The sequence below is a fragment of the Oreochromis aureus genome, linkage group 1 (genome assembly GCF_013358895.1).
Source record: "Oreochromis aureus strain Israel breed Guangdong linkage group 1, ZZ_aureus, whole genome shotgun sequence".
Classification (NCBI taxonomy): Eukaryota; Metazoa; Chordata; class Actinopteri; order Cichliformes; family Cichlidae; genus Oreochromis; species Oreochromis aureus.
The window spans coordinates 22,752,178-22,773,891 of NC_052942.1; the positions used below are offsets into that span (position 1 = coordinate 22,752,178).

The 21,714-nt window shown below is 41.7% G+C and overlaps 1 protein-coding gene across 2 annotated transcripts in view; it reads right to left on the bottom strand.

Annotated features, from left to right (window-relative positions):
• zfhx3 (zinc finger homeobox 3) overlaps positions 1–21,714 on the bottom strand; it is a 136,401-nt gene that overhangs the window by 27,230 nt on the left and 87,457 nt on the right. For both annotated transcript variants that reach the window (XM_039610654.1, XM_031758066.2), the window contains exon 6: positions 440–547. In XM_039610654.1, coding sequence (XP_039466588.1) covers positions 440–547 — 108 coding nt within the window. The remainder of the gene's footprint in view (positions 1–439; positions 548–21,714) is intronic.

Genomic DNA, 21,714 nt, shown 5'->3' on the forward strand with positions numbered 1-21,714 from the left:
AGGCAAAACACAGGTAAGTGGTGTCAATGTTCTTCTGTGTGTACAGCAAATTTGAGAAGGGGGCAGTGCTATTCAAGTGTATGTGTGTGTGCACATGGCACACTGGGAATTACACATGCGGGCCCTGCTCTTCACATCACCCACTGATCAAAGACAAAACATGGGTCACATGTTACCTGAACTTATTACTTAAATTGACAGCTTATTCTAACTGTAGCTGATGAGATGCCTGGGAACATGCAGCATGAAAGAGCAGCCTTTGAAAACTAGATTAGGGAGTTTTGAGAGTATGTTCAATGCTTAGAAAGGCTTTGAAACCTTTGTTAAAATATGTTTAATTTAATTTGGCAAAAGGCATGTTGTTTAGCAATGTTCAGCTGCATGGCCACGTGAATCATGTGAGTAGTAGTCCCTAAATGTGTGTAAATATGAGCCTTACCTGTCCCTTTGGTGAGCTCCTTCTCCCCCCCACTTTCTCTGTCTTTGGTTTGGTCCTCCTGGTCTGTGGTGGTCTCACTAGCAGCCTCCACATCCTCGCTCAGCTCTCCTGAAGGGGGAGGGAGAACGGGATATGTAAATCACCACGCCATCAGAATTGGTGGAAGCACTTAAAGGGGCGGTAGCGTTTTTTTTCTATAGGAGCTTGCAACAATTACATTTGCTGACACACAGTTGCAAGGCTAGCAGACAAAGAGGGCAGAATCTGCTTTCTGTCCTGTGCTGTCTGATTATCTCTGTTAAAAAATAATTCCAACTTGAATAAAAAATAAATAAATATCAGAGCTGAATTATAAGGGGGGAGGAAAGTCGAATATCCACTCTTTCTTTTTATTGCTATTGTTGTGTGTATGTATTCAAAACAAAAGACACAAGCAAAATTCTCTGTTTAATGTGTAGATAAAACTAAAAGCAAGCACATGGGTGCAAATGGCCAGATGGAAAAATAATTGAGCAGTATAGTTCAAGAAAAAGACCCCCATTTGCTTCCTTTCATAACGCACACACATGCACGCGCGCGCACACACGCGCTTGCTGCAATCTGTTAGGTTACTTACCAATACAAACCTCATTTCACTTCTGCTATCCCACTATAGCAAAAAAAATAAATCATAAATATTTAAAACTTTCAGAGCCACAATTCATTTTATTTTTATGCCAAGTCAAAGGCAGAAATCCCCTGTAACCACCTTAAAAGCCTCAGCTCGATATATCAGGCCATTTAGAGCATCGAAGTCCAAACAATGGATATCCAATAACGCCATTTGTAAGTAACACACAGAGGAAAAGATAGCAAAAACAGATAATAAAAAGGGCATCAATCTTGTTTATTTCCCTCCAGTGCCCCCTGAACATCCCCTTTGCCTGTTAAGTTTGTTTAAAAGTAGTGTGACTTGCATGGAATAGCATTGATTTGACAACAGTAAACTAGGCCGCAGTCAATAGGCCCTATCAGTTATTATACAAGTCAGCTAATTCTCAGCAAATGTACTTAAATGCTCTTTTGAAAATGCTTTCATGCATAGGTCTCTACTCTATGAGCTATTGATATATTGACAAAGCTACAACAGCTACTGAAATATCCTGTTCAAGTATTCAGCCCTGCAGTCATCACACATCTAATCTAAGCTCACCACATGAGTACCCACAGCCAAAACCATTTTTATGACAGTACATTTTCCCCAACACTCACTGTTTAGCCTGTTAGTTATGAAACAGAGCCTATGTTGTATATACAACAGGTACATTTCTCCGACTCAAACTATGTATCATTATTAGAGACACACTTAATAACCATACATCTCTGAACCATGTGGCTTGTTCCTTTACTGATGACAATGACGCATAAATAAAATAGTCAGAAAGATCTTAATTTATTCTGCTGAATGGGGTTTGAAATTCCTTATGCAAATCAGTCATATTTATAACTGGAAAATACATTAGAAAAAAATTATCGTTTTGTTATATGACATTTTTCCTCTTTTTTTGGGTAGTTGCTTAAGGAGCTTTTGCCACGTTTCTTCATCGCGTATTTATATTTAACGCCATTTTTTTACGGTTCTCTTAAGTATACACCATAGCTACAAAACCATAAGGGTGTGCTTATATCAACTGTGATATTTTATTATTCTAAGCACAAATGCACAGTTAAGAATAAGCTTTTATTTAATCAAAATCAGCTGCAAAAAAACCTCAAAACAACAAAAAAGTTGCATTACTGTGTTTCTATTATGCTTCCAAGGGACTCTATGAATTCCATCCCGTACTGGTGAGCTGGACCTTAAACATTCCCCCAAAAAAACAGAGATCTGCTGCAGAGTCCCAAAATCCTATAACTCCTACCTGCATAAATCTCTACAACAGTCTGCGAATTAGGATACTGTACAGCTGCATAGGTGCTCAGATTACAAAATAATCCCCAGGTAAATTTTTTTCACCTTTAAAAACGGGGCAAGGTGTCATTTCTTAGCTATGTGACACTTGTAGTGAGACTAATTCCCCACCTACACATTAATACACACTTTGTGCTTAAACATTTCTCTGATAGGCAGCCAGCATTCTAATGCTAAGCTTCTCTGTAACCGCCCCACCTACTCCCAACTTCCTGCACACATGCTATACATGCGCACGCTGGTACTGATTTTTTTCCTTTTCCCCACTCATGTTTTTCACACTTTCTTTTTAGATGTTTAATGATCATATCACTTTTGGCACACAGAAGACATTTATAATTCATGCAGAAATGCAGACATTTAATTCCAAGAGTACCGTTACATCTTTAAGTGGCAAATGGCTTTGCCCATTTCTCATCTCATCTACAACAAGTATTACAGAATGATTAAAGCTAGGGCCAGCTATAATTAATGAAAGGTCACGAGTGGCCTAAGAGTAGGATGCAAATGGAAGAGACACTAAAACTGTAGCCATAGATTAACTCAGAAAATAGATTAGGAGAAACACTCAAAGCTATGGCAGCAGGCCATTTCTAACCCAAATCTGAGAGATGTAAAGGACAATAGCCTGAAGGTTGTCTTCTAATTAATTGTCTTCATTAACCATCCTAATACAATGATATGAAACAGTTCCATTAATCTAATCATGCAAGCTGAATAAACCCATTGCCGACACAGAGATTACACTCATCTGTTCTGAGCATGAAAAATATCAGCTTTGCTCTCCCAGTCACTCAGTGGGGACAGTTCATGGGCTCCCTCACAGACAGACGCACGCACACACTCCTACACCGTGTAGGTGCTTAGCCGTCTTCCTCTCTTGTGTTTTGCCAGTGAGTGCAGAGGCTTAATCAGACCCATAGGTGTCACTCTATACAAGCTGGGAGAGAGCAACTTGCTCACACACACATTAATGAGGTGAGGGGAGGGTGGTGGTGGGGGGATAGGGGCCGAGCAGCAACAGACAGAAACAGAAAGGGAAGAAATATGTGGAGATGACAAAAGCAGATGCTATGCAAAAGCTGTCTGGTGAAGATGAGACACTGAAAATGGCAAGATTACCTTCAGATGAGAGAGAGCAGCCTTCCTTTTCCCCTGAAGAGCAGTGATTACACTAATGCTAATCAGACTGACAAGCACAAACGGCCTAATAAATAATTGATGGTAACCACTGCACTTTCCAGTATTTCTTCCCAGACTGTGGAGAAGAGCAGCAGCAAGTAATAATAGTCACTCTAGATATCTTTCACTAGGTCAGGCTCCTCCTCCATCCTCGGCCTCAGCAGAATATAATGCTGTGATAACTGCCTTTCTTAAAGTACAGAATTCCAGTCCTACCTGAGAACGGCTCCAGTGTTCCTCAAACAGCAGTGACAGTCTGCTCATTTTTAGTTGCATATATAGCATCTCAGTCACTCCACTGTCTTATTTATCTCGCTTGGGTTTCGTAAGTCATGGAGCACCAGCGCGGGGGCAGAGCTCAGCTTCTCCCTCTCCCCGGCTCTCGAGTACTGGGAGCGAGGGCTGAGCTGTGCTTCTCTCTGGGCTCTTGTGTGGAGCCGTGCGTCTAAGCTCTCATTACTCTCATTATGATTATTGAGGCTGTTGTTATCATTTTAACCAGGTGTCACAGGACTGCACTGTAAATCAGAGAGGTGTGCTTCCCCCGCTTTATCCAGAGCCGGACAGCTTCCTTTTCTTTAGCGCTGCACTGTCGGATAAAAAGCAATCTTATTTCACACTTCAGAGACTCTATCTTTCTCCCCTACTCCTTCTTTTAAAAATCCCCCTCATGCTCCCCCAGCATCCCTTGCACCCCTTCCTCATATCAAAGTTAGCCTGACTCTGGACTAGAGGGCGCAAAATGAAAGTGACAGGAGGGTACCATGGGACAATGAGACACAGGACTCATGCTGAGGGCTTTCATGCATTGTCCGCTCCTCATATCAGCACCTCTGTGCCCCATACGCAAGACACCGCCCCCCCACCCCCCAAAAAGCACAACACACAGGAAAACACTCCCACCCCTCGTAACTCCCCTCTCAACACATACTGCAGAAGCTCTGAAGCTACACCTCATAAAACCACAACTGAGCAAAACATGCCCACAACACTGTCAGACACAAGCGGGGCTTTTGCTCATGAACGACCAATAAACCACAACACGGTACTATCAGTAACCATAATGGCCTCTGCACTACAATACATAGGGCTTAATTAAAATGTGGACACATGCAATACTGGGGAAAAAAAACAACTGCTTTTTAAGTGAGTTGCAAGATATTCTTACTGATTTCTGTGTAGTATTTCAGTTGTAATGAGTCATATAGACCTCAGTTATGAAATGCATTTAAAATTTAGCCATGCATTCAAAAATAGATCAGTGTACCAAAATATACATTAATCCACGAAAGAATCAATGTAGTAAAAGCCAGAAAATACACCAAGCACTGTGCACAAAATGAAAGCTCATCTGTCCCTGTACTCTTCTCACTCATGCTCTCACTCCTCCTCTCCCACACACTTTCCTTTTCACATGGAAGCAAGAGTAAGCTAGCTCAGCGCTGCTGGTCAGAGTTACATGTTAGATTCCTGACCTGTCTATGGGGGGGGGACTCGCTGGCCTCTCTCCCTGCTGGCCCTGCTGTGACCTCGGGATCTAAATGTGAATGAATACTTTGTGTCTCCAAAGGGCTGAGGGCAGGAGGAAGAAGGGCTGGGGTGGGGGGTAGCAGAAAGGAGGAGCGATGGAGGAGGGGTACATCGGTAGCTAACAACTAAAGAAACTTTAAACAGCAAGTTAATCACAAACAGGAGTGACAGTTCATACTGCCTTCCGGCTATATCACAGCAACCCCTCCTACATCCTTCCAGAACTTCCCTAGTACATGCTCATCAAAACAGCCCATAGGTCCTCCACAGAGCATTTTATCTGACCCACCCCCAAACCCTGCGTTTCAAACTCCCGGGCCATTTTCAGGTAATCAGGTCATGGTTTTTCGAAAGTGTTTTCTAACAGAAAAAAAGAACAGAAAAATGCATGAAAAGGCTCAAAATTTGCTTTTTGTGCTTTCGGTATGAAAGTAAATTAGGAAATGTTATTGAGACCACGTAATGTATTAAATATTTTCCCTAAAGTGTTATCTCATGGGAAATCATACTAATTAGAAGTTCTTCTCATGATAATGGCATGTTTAGATACATTACAAATAAAGTGGATAAAGTGAGTGCTGCTCTACTTCTTTTCTCTTTGTGTTTTTCTTGAGTGATGAAGGAGAATAGGATCTGGGTTAATGTGGGTACACAGGGACTGAGCATTCAGGGACTGCTCACTCTTCTGCCCCATCTGACACATACACCCCCACACACCCCCCCCCCACACACACCACTGGGTTCCTTGAATGCCCAAAATGACGGTTACTAACCAACACATATTATGTCCACAATGGAAGATGCAGGCTGTACTTTTCCCTGCTAGGACAGAGGGCTAAAAGCCTGGATGGGGGCAAAAGCATCACTGGGCTGTGCTCTTCCATCTACTCTGCCTCAGGGACAATGTCCTGCACAAAGAGTTACTCTGCCTAGCTGCGACTGCCACCCCCCACCATGCATTTATGCTTATCGTCTTCCACCGCTGCCTCCTCTTAAATCAGCCTCCTTTTTATTAATGCATCTTTTTTTCTTTTTCCTCCAGCTCACACCACAATGCCTTCACCTATTTGCAGCTATTGAAAAGGACCAAACAGAACCGGGGTGGGTTGATGCGGAGTGTGGGGGTGGCTGAAGGGGTGCCTTAAATAAAGAAAGGGGGGGAAAAAAGCATCACCGCTGTCATGAAGGGCAATCACATCAACTCTGAAATATTCACCAGTGGCTTGGAAAATGCGATGGTACAGTTATGACAGGCGAACAGGCGACTCCCCCACTCAAGCCCGCAGTCCCCCGCCCCTTTCTCCATCAGGGCGGAAGCATGGTGGACACTCTGAATATGTATAACCCGGAAAATGTATTGATTTTTCATTTGGCAAAAAGGGACACAAAAATCACATAACCTGAAACTGTCACAGCTCTTTTGTTCATAGCTCATCTCTCCTGATGTTTGGCTTTTGCCACAAACTCTCTTTAATTACCAGGTACAGTGAGCTTCAGAGCCATTCTCCACAGAGACACAGCCACATACAGCCTGCTGGGCTTAACAAGACAGCCCACATCTATTATATATGACATACACCCAGCAGCTTTTGTTTCATATCTGACTAATAAGCGTGCTGAATATGACTATACCCACAGTTTGTTTTGTTATTATACACAAGATACAGTGCAAAAACCTTGGAAATTAAAAAATATTGTGTGCCACATTAAAAATAGCACTTTCATATTAAAAGCTAGCAACGGTTAGTCCCAGCATTTATTTGATGTGCTTTTCTGAAGCACCTCTGCTTAACACGAAATTCTATTATCGATCTAAGTTTTCCCAGGTAACGGGCAGGTGCTTGTATGTTTGTCTGAGTGCACACACTTGTGTTTGTGTGTCCATTAACAGGTACTTATCTGTTTATCTCTCCTTTTAGGCACTGCAGACCGGTACAGTGGACTGTCTGAAAAAGATCTCTGTCTGTCGATTTATCGAATGCACCATTTGCATATCTTTGTAGTGCTTCCATCTGCCTGTGGACCGTTCTGTGGAGGTATTAGCTCAGAAAATCAATGTTGCCATGGTTGGATGTATGTAGCCCCTACCTCGGCGCGTGTTAGGAGTCCGGCTCAGAGCTCCCACATGGGTCCTATTTACATGAGTCCTGCCGACAGAGGCTTTCCTGCTAGTTCTTCAATCTTTGGAAACTTAAAGTACACAAACACAGCATGCGCCTCTAGAGTGGGCTGGTTCGCCATTCCTCCTCTGTGGTCATTCTGCCTCCCTGTCTCCAACCACCGCCCTGGGCTTGACCGTCTGTTTGTTTATGAAAGCGTGTGCAGAGATAAAACAGAATCTGACAAGGTTATGAATACCAATTTTGCTAATCAATTTTATTTAAAATATAAAATATAGGCCATCATTGATGTGTGTTTGCTCTCAAAGGCTTTAACGGCCTGCTAAGTTCAGATCTTTCATGATAGTTGATAAGGGGAGGGTGGTGTGCTTTATCCTACTATTTATTACATTTACTTTTATTTATTACATCATGCAGCTGTACAGATATACATGGGACACCGTGTGGGGGCTCAGCATTGATCTATATTTCTCTACTAGAGATTACAGTGAATACACAGGGTAACTTGTTCTCTCGAAAACCACCCAGCTGGTTGCTCAAAGCTAATTGCTAAAGAAAACCAATGATTACGCTGTGCAGGCACTTTAAAACATCCACAAGAGTGCGATCACTTATTGAAAAAAAGCTTTCCCTACCTCTATCCATTCAGTTTCTAATACAAATCAAACATAGGGAGCTTTCTTTCACCATTTGTCTTTCTTTCTATTCCTCTTTGCATAGCCCATCCATTACTTTCACATGAAATATGAAAAGGCAATATCCTCTCTGTGTTTGTACTGAAGCGTAATGCAATTGTGTTGTCATTTATAGGAAATAATCACAAACCTCTCTTTCATTTTCCAGTTCAAATAACCATGAAAAATTAGCCTTCAATGTCAGGGAGGACAACAAAGGGATGCACACAGACTATTGCTTCACCACCGCGCTTGACATTTCTCCTTAATAGGAAAACGGGTGGTTGTTCCTATCTTTTTCCCCCAATCTTTTTCTGCCTCTTTTTTTTTTTACCTAATTAAAAAGTTCTGCACTCACATCTTTGTAAATCATTCCTACGTCTTTATTCAGCGTGCAGCGAGTCTTTATGTTAGAAAGAGTTTGAGGGTAAGAAAACTCCAGTCCCTTGCACACTGCACCCTGCTCATTAGCACCCAAAACCCTGTCTGTTAATGGCTACTGTTGAAGGGAGATGTCGCCAGACAACCACTACGGGGCCTAGGTCGCCGTGACTACCGTCCAGCAGCCTGAGAGATAAATAATTCAAGAGCTATCAGACTCCCTGGCAGCAGAGCAGTCCCAAAAACACACACTCAGGACACAGCGTGTAAAGGCCTTCCTAACTGATCAGCATTTAGCCCTTACAAATGATGTACAACTAGATGCCTGCACAAGACCCCACACAATTAGCCTTAGCTGTAGTCTAAGGATCCTTTTAATTTAGAGAAATCTTTATTTTCAGTGTGAGCAGCAAAGTAACGGTAATTGCTTTCTATATTACTGCCATTAAATGCTTAATAGGCAGGTTGTTTTCCACTGCAATTATGTGCAAAATTATCTACCAACTTTGCAGTACAATGATGGGAGATGCATTTCTTTCCTTTGCTTGTAGCACTAGGTAATACGAGACCGCATGTTAATCTTGGAAGCTGTATTGCACGTACACAAAATCTTGCAAGTAATAAACCTTCTATGTCGATATTGTATATGCGATTAGCAATTATCGCACAGAAAATTTTCATATGGTTATTTCTCAGTACAAAGTGAAACTGCTCAGTCCTATTACACAGGTAATGCACCTTCCTACGAGTTATGCGACTTTTCTCTTAAAATACTCAATGCCACCGTGTTCTGCTCCTGTGAGACGAGGATAAATGAAGGCTCTATAAACTGTGCTATAGACTAGACAACAAAATCATAGCGTTGTGTCTATTTAAATGCTTTGTTATGACTCATATGATTTTCCCAACATAAGGTATTATCCTTATTTGCATACTTTAAAAACAGGATTTCATCTGGCTTGTGAAGCATATAATGAAATTTCCCCTCAAAAGCATAATGAGAAAGACTCATCTTGTGCAATTAGTTGCTTCTTTATGCACCTCCTGTAATGTATTAATTTATTAATCACATAATGCAGGCAACATTCTTTATTTATTTGAATATGAACACACCTTACAGCCTTAATTACAAAACACAACTGTGGCCAGCTGATGAGATGCAACGCACTAACTTAACCATCATTTAAGCTACTCGTCCTTCTAATCTTACTGGTATGTTTAGCTCACATTAATCTGTTTCTGTTTAGTAAGCCAAACAGCTTTAGGCTTTCAATTTTATCCGAAATTCAACGTTTCGGAATGACAGAACAGGCCTACACAGTTTACCTTGGATGGAAGCTTCTTTACTGTAAAGTTTATTCAAATGACTGCTGCTGCTACTGGTTCAGTTTGAATGAATTCTTAGAGGGTCAGATGGTCTGTGTTCCTAACTGCATTACTACACTATATATTTATCTAAAGACAAACACAATTTGCATGGGTGTGTTTGCGTGTGCTTATGCATTACATATGCAAAGTTGGAATGGCTGATTCTTCATGAACATGCAATAGCACTGAGAAAGTGGGCTGAGAGCTCCTAGAAGGGTGGATCTGTGCTGCCCGCTGTGCTGCTCTCCAGAGAAGGAGACTTGGAGTGATTACAGTCAAACACTGCTACTCAGTTATCTTTGGCTCAGCCACAGGAGAGCGAGAAGACGAGACAGCAAAGAGGGAAAAAAATTAAACTGATGATGTGGCTAAAACATGGGCCAGCTGTTCTAAAATGACCAGAGTGACTAGTAGCGTCTGATGCTTTTCTTGTAACATGCTAAAAAAGAAAACCCGCAATACCCCAGCAGCAATCACTGAGGCCAAATGATGTTTAGGATGTGCGCTGTCAGACTGACCATAGCCTACAAGACAGTTCTTTAGCAAACACTGTCACAGAACAGTCATTTTAAATGTCCTTGGATTCTGAATTGGAGGAGAGTTAAATGGCTTTCCCTAGTATCCATTTTCTGCCAGGAGAACCGGTATGATTTTTTCTTTCTGGGAGAAGGGGGGGCAGGAAGATGTCTTGACCTGCTATCAGCCAACTTCGCCAATATTCAAGTTTGACGAATACTTCGATGACACAATATCACATAAAGTCAGGTGACTTAACTTTTATGAGGATCTAAATGGGAATCCACACAGGAAGCAATTCACTCATCGCGCACCGCTTTTCATCTGACAGCTGGTCGCTAGTGGACATTCCAGACTCCGTTTGCTTAGATAACCCACTAATGTATTTACCACACTTTCATATGTCACTCAACAGTATCTGGTGCTCTCATTGACAGTCACTCTCCACGAAGTTGTCGAAAAGTTTAACTCTGGACTCGCCCACCAGGCAGCGAGCCTGTCCTCACTTGAAGTCGCTGAATGACATTGACTTTCTATGATTTCTGGTTGGCAGATCGCTTCTGCTCACTTCCTGTGTGGGTGCCCCTTAAAGATCACAGAGCGGCATTTGTAAAACATCGGGTTTCCCTACCCGCCTCCTCCGCAGCGTAACGCTGACTCTGCATATAACTATGGAAATGAGAAGGTCTGAGTTGTGGGTCTGTGTGAGTCTCTAGCCTCTTAAGGCATGGTCAGGGATTAATAACCTCTTCACTATAGAGACCTGGCCTGCTGCTAAATTGATACTGTGCTATACCACATCTTGCATTTCTATTGTATGCATGTGTGGTTGTTAGTGTTGCACTTGTTTTTATAATGGGTGCTGTTATTGTCCTCGCTGCAGAAGACTCTTCTCACTCATTAGCTGGAGGTTGGAGAGTTAGGGGTTATAGCCCAATAAGGTACAAAATTAATTATTCATCTCAGTTGTTGGCGTTTGGGTGCAGCTATGGAGCCTAAAGCTGGGACTCTAACTAGCAGAGGTCTGCCTCTGGAGGACTGCTGGAATAAACAAGTGAAAGAATTTTATGCCGTGGGTGTCAGTTACTGGGAGAAAGCAAACACTAATCACCAAACTAATCATTAAAACAAGCTCCCTACAATAATATGGTTCTCTGTGGATTTGTGGTTCCTCTCCTGTGTACTGATCCAGCTCCTAAAGCTCCATCATGTCCGCAGTCTACATCCTGCTTCAGGCTTTTGAATGGACCTAGATAAAGCCCCTTCCTTTTTATTCAGCCATGGCTTCTGCTGGCCCCTGCCAGGAGTCAGGACCAGTGGCCTCCTGAGAAGGCTGTGATAAGAATTCATTTCTTCCTATTATGTGCCCTTGTCCACTGCCTCAGTTCATCAGTTCAGTGCAACCAAGTCAATGAAAGGGCCTGTAATGAAGCAATCAGATGCAGCCTGGTTCTCTGGGCCCGGCACTCCATTCTCAGCTCCCAGACTCTAGCTCCCAGTGCAGGGTGTGGGTTGGGGGCGATCACGAGTAGAGAATGGACATAAACTGCATGGAAGCATTAATTCAAGACCTTGTCTTTCATAGACTGGAGAATAAGCTGCTCTCACATGTGCTTCACACCAGGTCTGCTGTCTCCCGTGGGTTTAGGGAATCATCCGGTTTTAGAGAGCTCCATTAGTTTAACCAAGCTTCAATATCGCCACAAAACCAGCCAGTCAGGTTTCTGTGGGATCGTACGCTTAATTTACCCGTGAAGGTGGTTTGACGGAAATCTCTTTCTTCATCTTCCTCCATTTGCATCAAACCCTTTTTATTCCATTGTCTCCACTCCCTTCCCTTCTCTCCTGCCTCCACCTCTTAACATCTCCTCAACATGTGGAAACTATTATGGGGAGTTTGGGAGAGGAATGCATGTGTTGAATCTTAATCGGTGCCTTAAAGTAGGAGATTCTGGGTCTCCTTTGTCTTGTAATGTTGTGAAAGTTTCATTTCAAATTAAAAGGGGCCTTTTTGATCTACCTAATATTGTTTTCTCTCCCTTTAGGGGCAGGAAATGGTTTGTGTTATCTTTGATCAGCCTGCCTTCCCAATTCTCTCTCTCTCTCTCTCTCTCTCTCTCACACACACACACACACACACACACACACACACACACACACACACACACACACACACACACACACACACACACACACACACACACACACACGTATACAGTACAAACACACACATATTTTATAGGCTGTTTTATGGAGCGGTCAGGGTTCAACAATAGGTTGCCAAGTCTCCAAAAATACATCTAACAGAGTACACAAACAGACTGTTAACTTTAGTGGCAACAATGGTACTTAAAAGTTGCTAACGCATTTAAAGTCAGACTTTTTTTGACGTTTGTATTGGATTTTATATTGCCTAAAACATAAGTGGGGATGCCTAAATACCTCACTTTCGCCCCTTCATGTATACCTCCTCTTCCTCCCTCTACAGTTCACCTGCTGCCAGCTTTGGCAGAAAAACCCTGCCGCTGGATTCTACCTGACAAGAGCTTCTTAACAAGCAGCAGTCATTAACCTCAGGAGCAGGCAGCTGCCATGTGATGTAGTGCACTCGGCCTGCTGCAGAAGGGCCCTATTGATCCCAGACATACTTGGTGCCTTCCTGGATGTTTATAATCAATATGCAAATGGCCTGCGGCATTGATTCAATATTAATTTTCAATTAGGGAATTCTCGGGGGGTCCTCAGGGGTCAATACAGAACCATTCAGAGGAAAGGCTTGAGCAAGTTGCAGGCATTGACGTTCCTCTACCCAAGACAACTTACTTACTGTTTATTTACCCTGCCCTGCTGTAAGTCCCGATTAAGGCTTCAGATAATAGGCAGAGAGACAGATGGGCCTTTCCGCACTTCTGCAACACCCATTACATAAACAGGATTTTAGTCTAAAGGGCTTGTCCCAACTAATAAGTCATCATTTCACACTTAGTTCTCCTTCTTGTTTTGTTAAATCACTTTAGGTAGTTTCAATTTATGCGTTCATAAAAGTAAACAAGTGCTGTGAATGCAGACATTACACTTGCAGTATACAGTTCTCACACTTTGATTTTACCTATTTGATATATAACAAATCACAAGCTAAAGTAACTGTTTAGTCTTGTAAGGCACAACTAGCATTCTTTTTGGACAACCCCCCATAATTAATTGAAGCCAGATGTAGCAGCCATGTAATGCTTAGTGAGTGAAAATCATTTACTGTAAATGAGTAATATAAGGCATTTCAGCATGAATGACCTGTTCAACACTTTGATGTTTTTAAAGTCAGACTTTTCCAACCACTATACTTTTTCTTTTTATTCCTGAACAATAACCACGCAGTAAAATGTACAAAAGTGTGTTTTATTTATGCCAAACAAATATGAGATTAATTCAATGATGAGCAAAGAATGAGGTATGGCATTCCAGGTAAGAAAAATCTTACTTTATAACTCAGAAAATATTGATTTGTAAGACTGCTGCTTATATTTATGTACAGAGTCTGCGTATTTCAGAGAGAGCTGCAGTTTGTTATTTCACTCTTTGTCTTGCTCTTTGTAACCATGAAGAAAATCAGGCTTTTGTGGCCATTTACATGCAATATAGACAAATTCTATATTGTGTGTACGTGCATTATTCTCAGTGCGCGCACACACACAGTTAGACAGTTAATAATTGCACGGTTTTGTAGTTGCTGGCCAATGGATGAGTCATAAAACATCAGTATCGGCTAATTCTTTGAATGTCTGAAGAGGCATCTGAAATGTTACTCTGATTCTGAACACCTTTGTTTACAGTACAGACTAGAGAAAACCTAGAGATTTACAGTTGCGCATTCAAGACGTGAAAAGTACAACAGGCTGTGTGTTTTTAGTTCTGTGTTTGTCCATAACTTTGCTTTAGATGAAGAAATGCCCAAGTTGTAAGAAATATCCTGTTAATTCCAAAGATTATGAAACTTTTTTTCTTTCAAAAAGGCTCAAAGATTCAGCTATTGAATGTCCATATAAAGAAACAAGACATGATGGATAAGGTAAGAACACTAACTAACTAAGAAAAGACGACAAAAAAGGTGAAGTAAATTTTCTTACTAAACATGTTTTAAATATTTTAGATTTGTTTGATAGCCTCTTGAAAGACCACACAATTATTCTTTTTTTCCATGGCCTGTGAAAACTCTGGGACAGCCTCACAGCCACAGAACAGTAAAGACTGCATGAGAATATTGCCAAGAGTATGACAGAGATAACCTGGTCGGACAATTTGGTGTTCTTTCCTGTAGATGCACTGCCTGAGGTAATTGGTTTAGGGATAACATTAATTACCACATTGCTCATTAATGGATGAAGCCTTTATTGGTTCCATTGATCAGCCGGACCTGTTAGCCATCATCCTAAGCAATGGTGGATGTAACAAGCTTACATATTGGCATATCAATTAATGCAATCAATTCCTGTCTAGCAGTTGCCATTCCCCCGTCTACCCCACCCCCTTACAATCGGCCCTTCTTTTTTCCTCTATCAAGTATCTGGATGACCGAGACAAAAGACCCATGCCAAACAAAAGTTCATTAAAAGATTTCCTAATTGTTTCTACGGTTGAGGTCATTTAACAGCAGATTGACATTACTAATGTTAGGGTGTTTTGACAAATGAGAGGTGCAAAATACAAGCTACACAATACTGGGAAAAGACATTTTAACTGATCTGACATAAGTGCTGTAGCAGCAGTGACTTGATATTCTTGCTGAGCTTCAATTGAAAAGTCCAGCAGGGTAAGTGTGGATTAAAATTTTAAAGAAAATTAGCATTAGTGTGCTTCTGAAGACATTATGACTAAGAATAAATGGATTTGAGCACATTAAGACTTAGATTTAGTTCTGTTGTGTTCCAAGCCCCCTTTTTAAACAAATATGAGAGTGATGGCAGATTTGTAGTAGGTCTGCCCATTTTACTTTATTCTACTCAGGGGGAAAAGCCTACTTCCTTTTTCTTATTTAAGATCAATGTGCCTTTTAAGGAGCCATTGATTACAACTCGGAATCCTCTCTGTGCCTTGTGTGCTCCAAAGGGACGACTGACTTCAAATACGAGACTGCCGTGCCCTGGCATAACATGGTGAAATGGGTAGAACATAAGGAATGAATGAGAGAGTAGGGTGCGATAACTGAGAGCACACCATGACAAAGTGGAGGGATTTACCGTTGGGCCCACAGCACTTCATTTGCTTAATAACAGATCATTCTATAAGAAAGTGGCGCTCGGAGGGGGATATCACCCAACGAGGATGTCTCACTTGCAGAAATCCTATTTGAAGACAACACCTTTTGAGCGCTCATCCTCCTCCACGCCTAAGACGATCAACGCGCATGACAGGCCCCATTAATATGACGCCCTGTGTAACCTTGCTCTTTCTCCCTCTCTTCCAACAGGAACAAAACTGATAGCCAAGGAGGAGGGGCATTATGTACCAACTGAGCATGTAACAGGAGGGGTGGTGTTCAGTTTGAGAAGATATCTTGCATATCCTCTTTCTGAGCTAAGTGGAGCCACCTTTTTAAAGGTGGGAGAAATTTAGCGAACAGGAAAAAAAGAGCAAAGCGCATTTAGTTTGTGTCTAATCACAAAAAATGCCCGTTTTTTTTTTCCAGGGTTTCCTCATTTCTGAACTGTAACTCACACTATCCTGTACAGCTGTGTTACCAGCCTGAATCACATATTACATGGACAATAACAACCACATATCGGTTGACACACAAAGACAATAGTGACCTGGAGCCACTGGCAAAATGATAACAGACTAAACAAGATTTAAAAAAAAAATATATATATACACTTGTATCTAAATACAAAGCACACAATTTCTCTATATTGTGTGTGTGTGTTCTTTTTTTAAGTGTTTTACAAAAGCTATTAAACACCGTACAATACTTAAGAGTAAATGCAACATGGTGTTTAAAAGAGAGCATAGCAGGAGAAAAAGCAATAGAAAAATTAAGCTTGTGCAATAAATACACAAAAACAGACGTTATTATCCAAACAGACAAATCTTTAGCTGGGTTCTAAAAGGATCCACAGATTCTCAAACTCTTTATGTAAGAATATAGACATGGGCAGGATGATGACACAGAATCATCGGTTCACGTATTAGAGGCTAAATATGTCCTGCTCTACTGCAACAAGCACAAATTCTATTCTAGCTGTAATCATTTTTTAAATACACTATGCAGACTGGGCCTCTGATGATTGCCACTGCACCTCTGCAGTGACTTAAAAAAGACAACACGCTTGTTGGACAGTGTTTTGCGTCAAGCGGGAGACCACATGCGCAGGCAGTTGGTCGGACAGCCCCTGCTCGCTCGACGCGGACCTCCTGAAGGCCCCTGTCCCCTGAGCGGCACACAAGTGGGCTGAGCAATTAACAATTTCATGCTGATTGCCTGAAGCATGTTTTGCTATGCCATAAAGATAATAGCATGAAGGGTGCAGCGGCAGCAGCCCCCCCACCCCGCCTCCTCCGGTGTTCCTCTATTGCTTCCATCTCTCAATTCTCTCCTGTGCAATTCACATGTTGGAATGGCGCTCTGCCGTCTTGCTTTATTAAAGGCACTCTCCGTGCTTAGAGGGCGCGTTTAAGAAAAAAAATATATAAAGATGACTCCCTGAAGAGTAAACAGGGATGATTATTAAAGGGAAGGAGAAAACTACAGTCTTGGTCTCCCACTGGCTTCTTGATTTGAAAGTCTAATTTGGCAACTGCACACAACAGGCGTGCAGGTAGACAAAACAAACAGATTCCATTCCCCTAGACAGACGGAGCATGCTCAGAGCGGCTACTGGTGACAGCCCTCATCTCCCTCATTCTCTTCCCTGCCACGGCATGACAGCAATCCACTCTGACCATGGAGCTCACCGCTGTGCAACAGGAAAATCTGTGTACCATTAAGCCTCCTATTTGTGCAGATAAAATATATAACATGTAAAGAGTGCAACGCATGAGACAGTAGTTGTGTAAAGCTAAAATGCTGGTGATCTCAGGGAACGTAAAGATGAAAATGATATGAACTGTAATATCTATTTGGGTATAAGTAAAGGGTTTTATATTTATTCTGTAAAAGAGTTCACCGTGCATGAAGGGAAACAGGCTGACCCACACAAAACAAGAACGCCAGCCACCATTACCGCTGGTGGACAACAGTGGTTATAGTACACAGCCTGGTGAATTCACATTATTAACTGCATAGGACAAAGAAGCAATGGCATGGCTAACCTCTTTTTTCTTTTTCTGATTATTTCAGACTAACTGTATGAACAGCAAAGAAAGATTCACATGCCCTTGAACTATACACTTAACATTTTGGATGGTTCACAGACATGTAGAAGCTTTCTTTTGTGCACCATTACTTCAGTTCCCAATGTGTGCCTTTCCTTTTCTGAATATGTAGGTGAGACGTTAAAAAGAAATATTTCTGATTAAAATCCAAAACTAAATGATTAACTGAATTAAGTCTGGTGCTCTCAGTATTCAGAAGGCCACATTATTAACAGTGTAGCCCAAGGCGTTCTGTTTTTTCTATGTGAAAAGAAGCCACACAGACATAAGGAGAGGCAGTGGACAAAGGGTTGTGGCACCAGCACTCTGCCCTGTTAGCCCGCTATATGTGACACCCCCAAAGCACCACACACCTCACTGGGTTTTGGCTGCCCCCCCCCCCTCCTCCAGCTGAGTGTGAAAGTCCAGCTGGTGGACTGACAGCCTCGACACCTCAGCTGAAGATAGCTGCATTACAGGCCCCATATTGTTTATGACATGGAGTCTGTCATTAATTTGCATTCTGAAGGAGCCAACGCGCACATACACACTTACCATTCGATAAGGAGAAACATGTTTTTGCGTTAATTTATACGATACAATGACACCCTCCCACCCCCACCCCAGACACACAACAACACACACATACACTTATAAATTGCAGTCACATCCCCCTGCTAGAAGGGGATGATAATTGCGGACGGCCAATAAATTACTGCTGCCTCCACATCAATTATAAGCATCACGTCTGGCAATGAGGAAAATGAGATCTTGTGACAAATTTCATGAGGCTTGGCTGCCCAGCAGCCTTTCTTAACATGCTACAGATAGCAATCCCTTATCTAGCCTCTGTAATGGGGAGCTACGGATAGAGAGATGGAGCTGCAGCCATTTAATTAAAAAGCTGGGGGTAGGGGGTGGAGAGGTGTAATTCATTGAAAAGGCACAGGAAGGAGACAAAGCCTTTGTCTCCAATACATATTTTCCACAACATTGTCACTCATCAGAGGCTAAGTTTGTATCTCCTCTGACAACAACTCTGGAGATTTTTCCCACAGCAATTTTGCTCGTCTCTCCGCCGTTCTCTTCTCCATTTTTTTCCTTCTCTCCTCATTTTTTTTAAATTTCCCAAGAGTCCGCTGTTTTCTCCTCTGGGACAGATAGAGCATTTTTTTTTTTACGAATGACTGCGGTGGACGGACAGTGGCAGTGAATGAAATGGCCCCTGCACCTAATTGTATTCCCACCTGGGGAAGGCAGGCAAGGGCGGAGGCTTCAAGAGCACAGCAATGAGGATTTATGGCAGATGGGGAGACGGCAAAATAAAACACCAAAAGGGATGGCTCTTAAATCTCATTCCCAGTGCAATATTCATTGTAGTTGCAATTGGGTGTGCTGATGGAGCACTGAAAAAAAAAAAGGGGGACCGCTGTGTTCAAATTATGGCTGTACTCTCTACTAATATTTAACATCATTAGAAAATCATTAGAAAACCATCATAAAACCTGGGATTATGACCAGAGCATTAAACACAATGATTATTCAGTGTATTCCTTCTCCGCTCTGCCTTGGAAATGAGATTTGCAATGCTGCGGCTATGTAGAGGAAAGTATGAATATTTTTCATAATTACTGTAACATTTGAAAAACATTGGCTTGCATGAATTACTATAACATTATGAAGTTGTGTTTGTCTGCCCAAAAGCAAAGTTTTCATTGAAGCTTGTATGGGATATCATTAATGCACTTCCATGGGGGCATCAGCGGGAACAATGCTGGTTATTTTATTAAATTGTAACCTTACAAGGTTTTACCAGTTGAATGGGTGGCAGAGGCACACATCATCGTAACCGTCATTACGTTGTAGTTTCAAAGGCGGTGGGACGTGAGAGAGAAAGCAAGTTCTATGCATGCTGAAGTTTCAGAGCATTTAATAAACTTCAGTATGGGATATCAGCTTTCTAAGGAAAACAGTATAAAAAAAAGAAGAAAGAAAGAAAGAAATCTAGCAAATCAGGTTATGTGACTGCAAATGAGAGCACATATATCTACTACTGTAAGCTGATGTACTCTGCTTGAAGAAAAGGAGGGCCGATAGTGTCAGAGTTGAGTCTTTACTTTTTGGGATTTCTCGGCAGCCCCATTATCAAGAGCAGCCATCAGCACAAAGATAAAAGATCCTAATGGAGCTGGCCCTAGTGGAGATGAAAGGTGCAGAGATGGCACACTGTTATGAATCTCTAATGCAGCCCATGTTTCTAAGGTAATGACTGACTCTCAGGCCCCTTTCATAGGCTTACTTGCTTAAGGCCTGGGCGATAAAGGTCTCTTATTCCTTGTCACTAAGCAGTAAGGAAGAAACCCCAGGCACGGCCCGTGCTCTCATTTATACTCTATCCTAAGAAGGTATACGGGGTTTTAGTGAGGGGGAAAAAGCACATCTGCATCAACTCTGATTCGGTGAAGGGATTGACATAATCAGTACAAACTAGTGGCAAGGTTGAAAATAATCTTACTCATCATCCCTGAATGTGACTTGTGGTCTGTTGCTGCTCCGCAACTAAATGGTAATCACTGTGATAACAATGAGAAGTGGCAGATAGCATAATTTCAGAGAAGCGACTGGATGTTGAAAATAAACATTTCGCTTTCTTTGAATTACACAGAAGACAGTGAATCTTTTTTTTTTAACTGTTGAAGTATGCTGTTTTACGATAGGTGAAGAACAGAAGCAACATATTCCTTTTGGGTCAGGATGAGCAGAAGGCTAATGTAAGAGCAATTCCTTGTCAAGCTTTTCAGAGTAATTGAACTGACACTTATGAGAACCAATGTTCTTTTAAATGCATTACTTGGCAGATATTCAGGCTTTTGTCCCTTAAACTTTGCCAGCAAAAAATCATGCCCTTTGAACAACAGGGAGAGGTGAAAATACATAGTGAGAGAAGTCTTTTCTCCAGTCCCTTTCACAGAACCTAATGGATTGTGAGCACTTAATGCATTAATCAATCAATATCTCTCACTGTACATCAACAGTGCGACCAAGTTATGAATGACCTCTGCAACAAAAAAGGACACTTAAATGCACACAAGATTGCTCCTAGGTTAGTAACTTGGCCCAGGTTTCTACCACCATGATTACACCTTTGCAAGGCACAGGGCCATTAACAGTGCACTAAATATACTGAGGCTAGTTGTTATACAATTTACACATGAATTTACTGGAGTTAGTAAAATACTATAAGCCAAAGTTCTTGCCTTATTAATTCAATCTCCTACCTGGATATCCTTCAGGACGTATGACATAAGAAATATTTCACATAGAGCTACATCCACTTTCTGCATTACACCAAGGCCTCGCATACTTATACCTATCACATTATAATCCGCTATAAGTAGCAGGTTTGGTCACCAAGCAACATGAGAACTGCTCTGGCTTGCTCTTAGGCATCATGAAAGGTAAGTGCACTTTGTCGTAATGTGGCTCAAACACTAATTTAAAGATGGTCCCCATCTTTAGGAATATTAATATGAAAAAAGCACTCTGGGTTGAGAGGAAACGTTATAAGTAGTCGGGTATACTCCACTGATTGCCTACTGAATGGAATTTTCAATACTACACTACTTTTAAGATTTACCGATTAATCAGTCAGACAAATTTGCAGCAGAATAAGAAAAACAACTTAAATACTAACCGTCTCTTAATATTTGATGATGTCAGAAAAGAAATGTATTTTCATGACTACAAATCATTCCTCACATGTTGCAATGACCTTGCGGCAGGACTGTTAACTGGTTTAGCTATTGATTTTGATAATTCTTAAACTGATCAAATTCTGGGCAGCTTGTCTACATTTTTCTTTTTAAATGTCTGGATAGGAAAGATAGATTAGAAGAGCTGAGGAAATTGATGGTAGGGGATCGTGAAGGGTGTTGATGGGGGGCGTGGCTTTTTGGGCCCCTTCCTGAGTATTGCCGGAGCACAGACGTGAACATGGAGACATAGTGGAACGGACAGGAGCTCAGCGCAAAGAGTCAGAGAAAAGAAGAGCTCAGAACAAGAGCACAAACTAATGCTATTGTGGGCAAGTCACAATGGTCTTGAAAAGTGACCGCAGAGGGCCCTTAAACAAAGAAGGCATTGCCATTCACTCTCCCCCACCAAATTAGATTCTTTTGCCGGGTTTAACATGACAAAAAGCAGTCAATT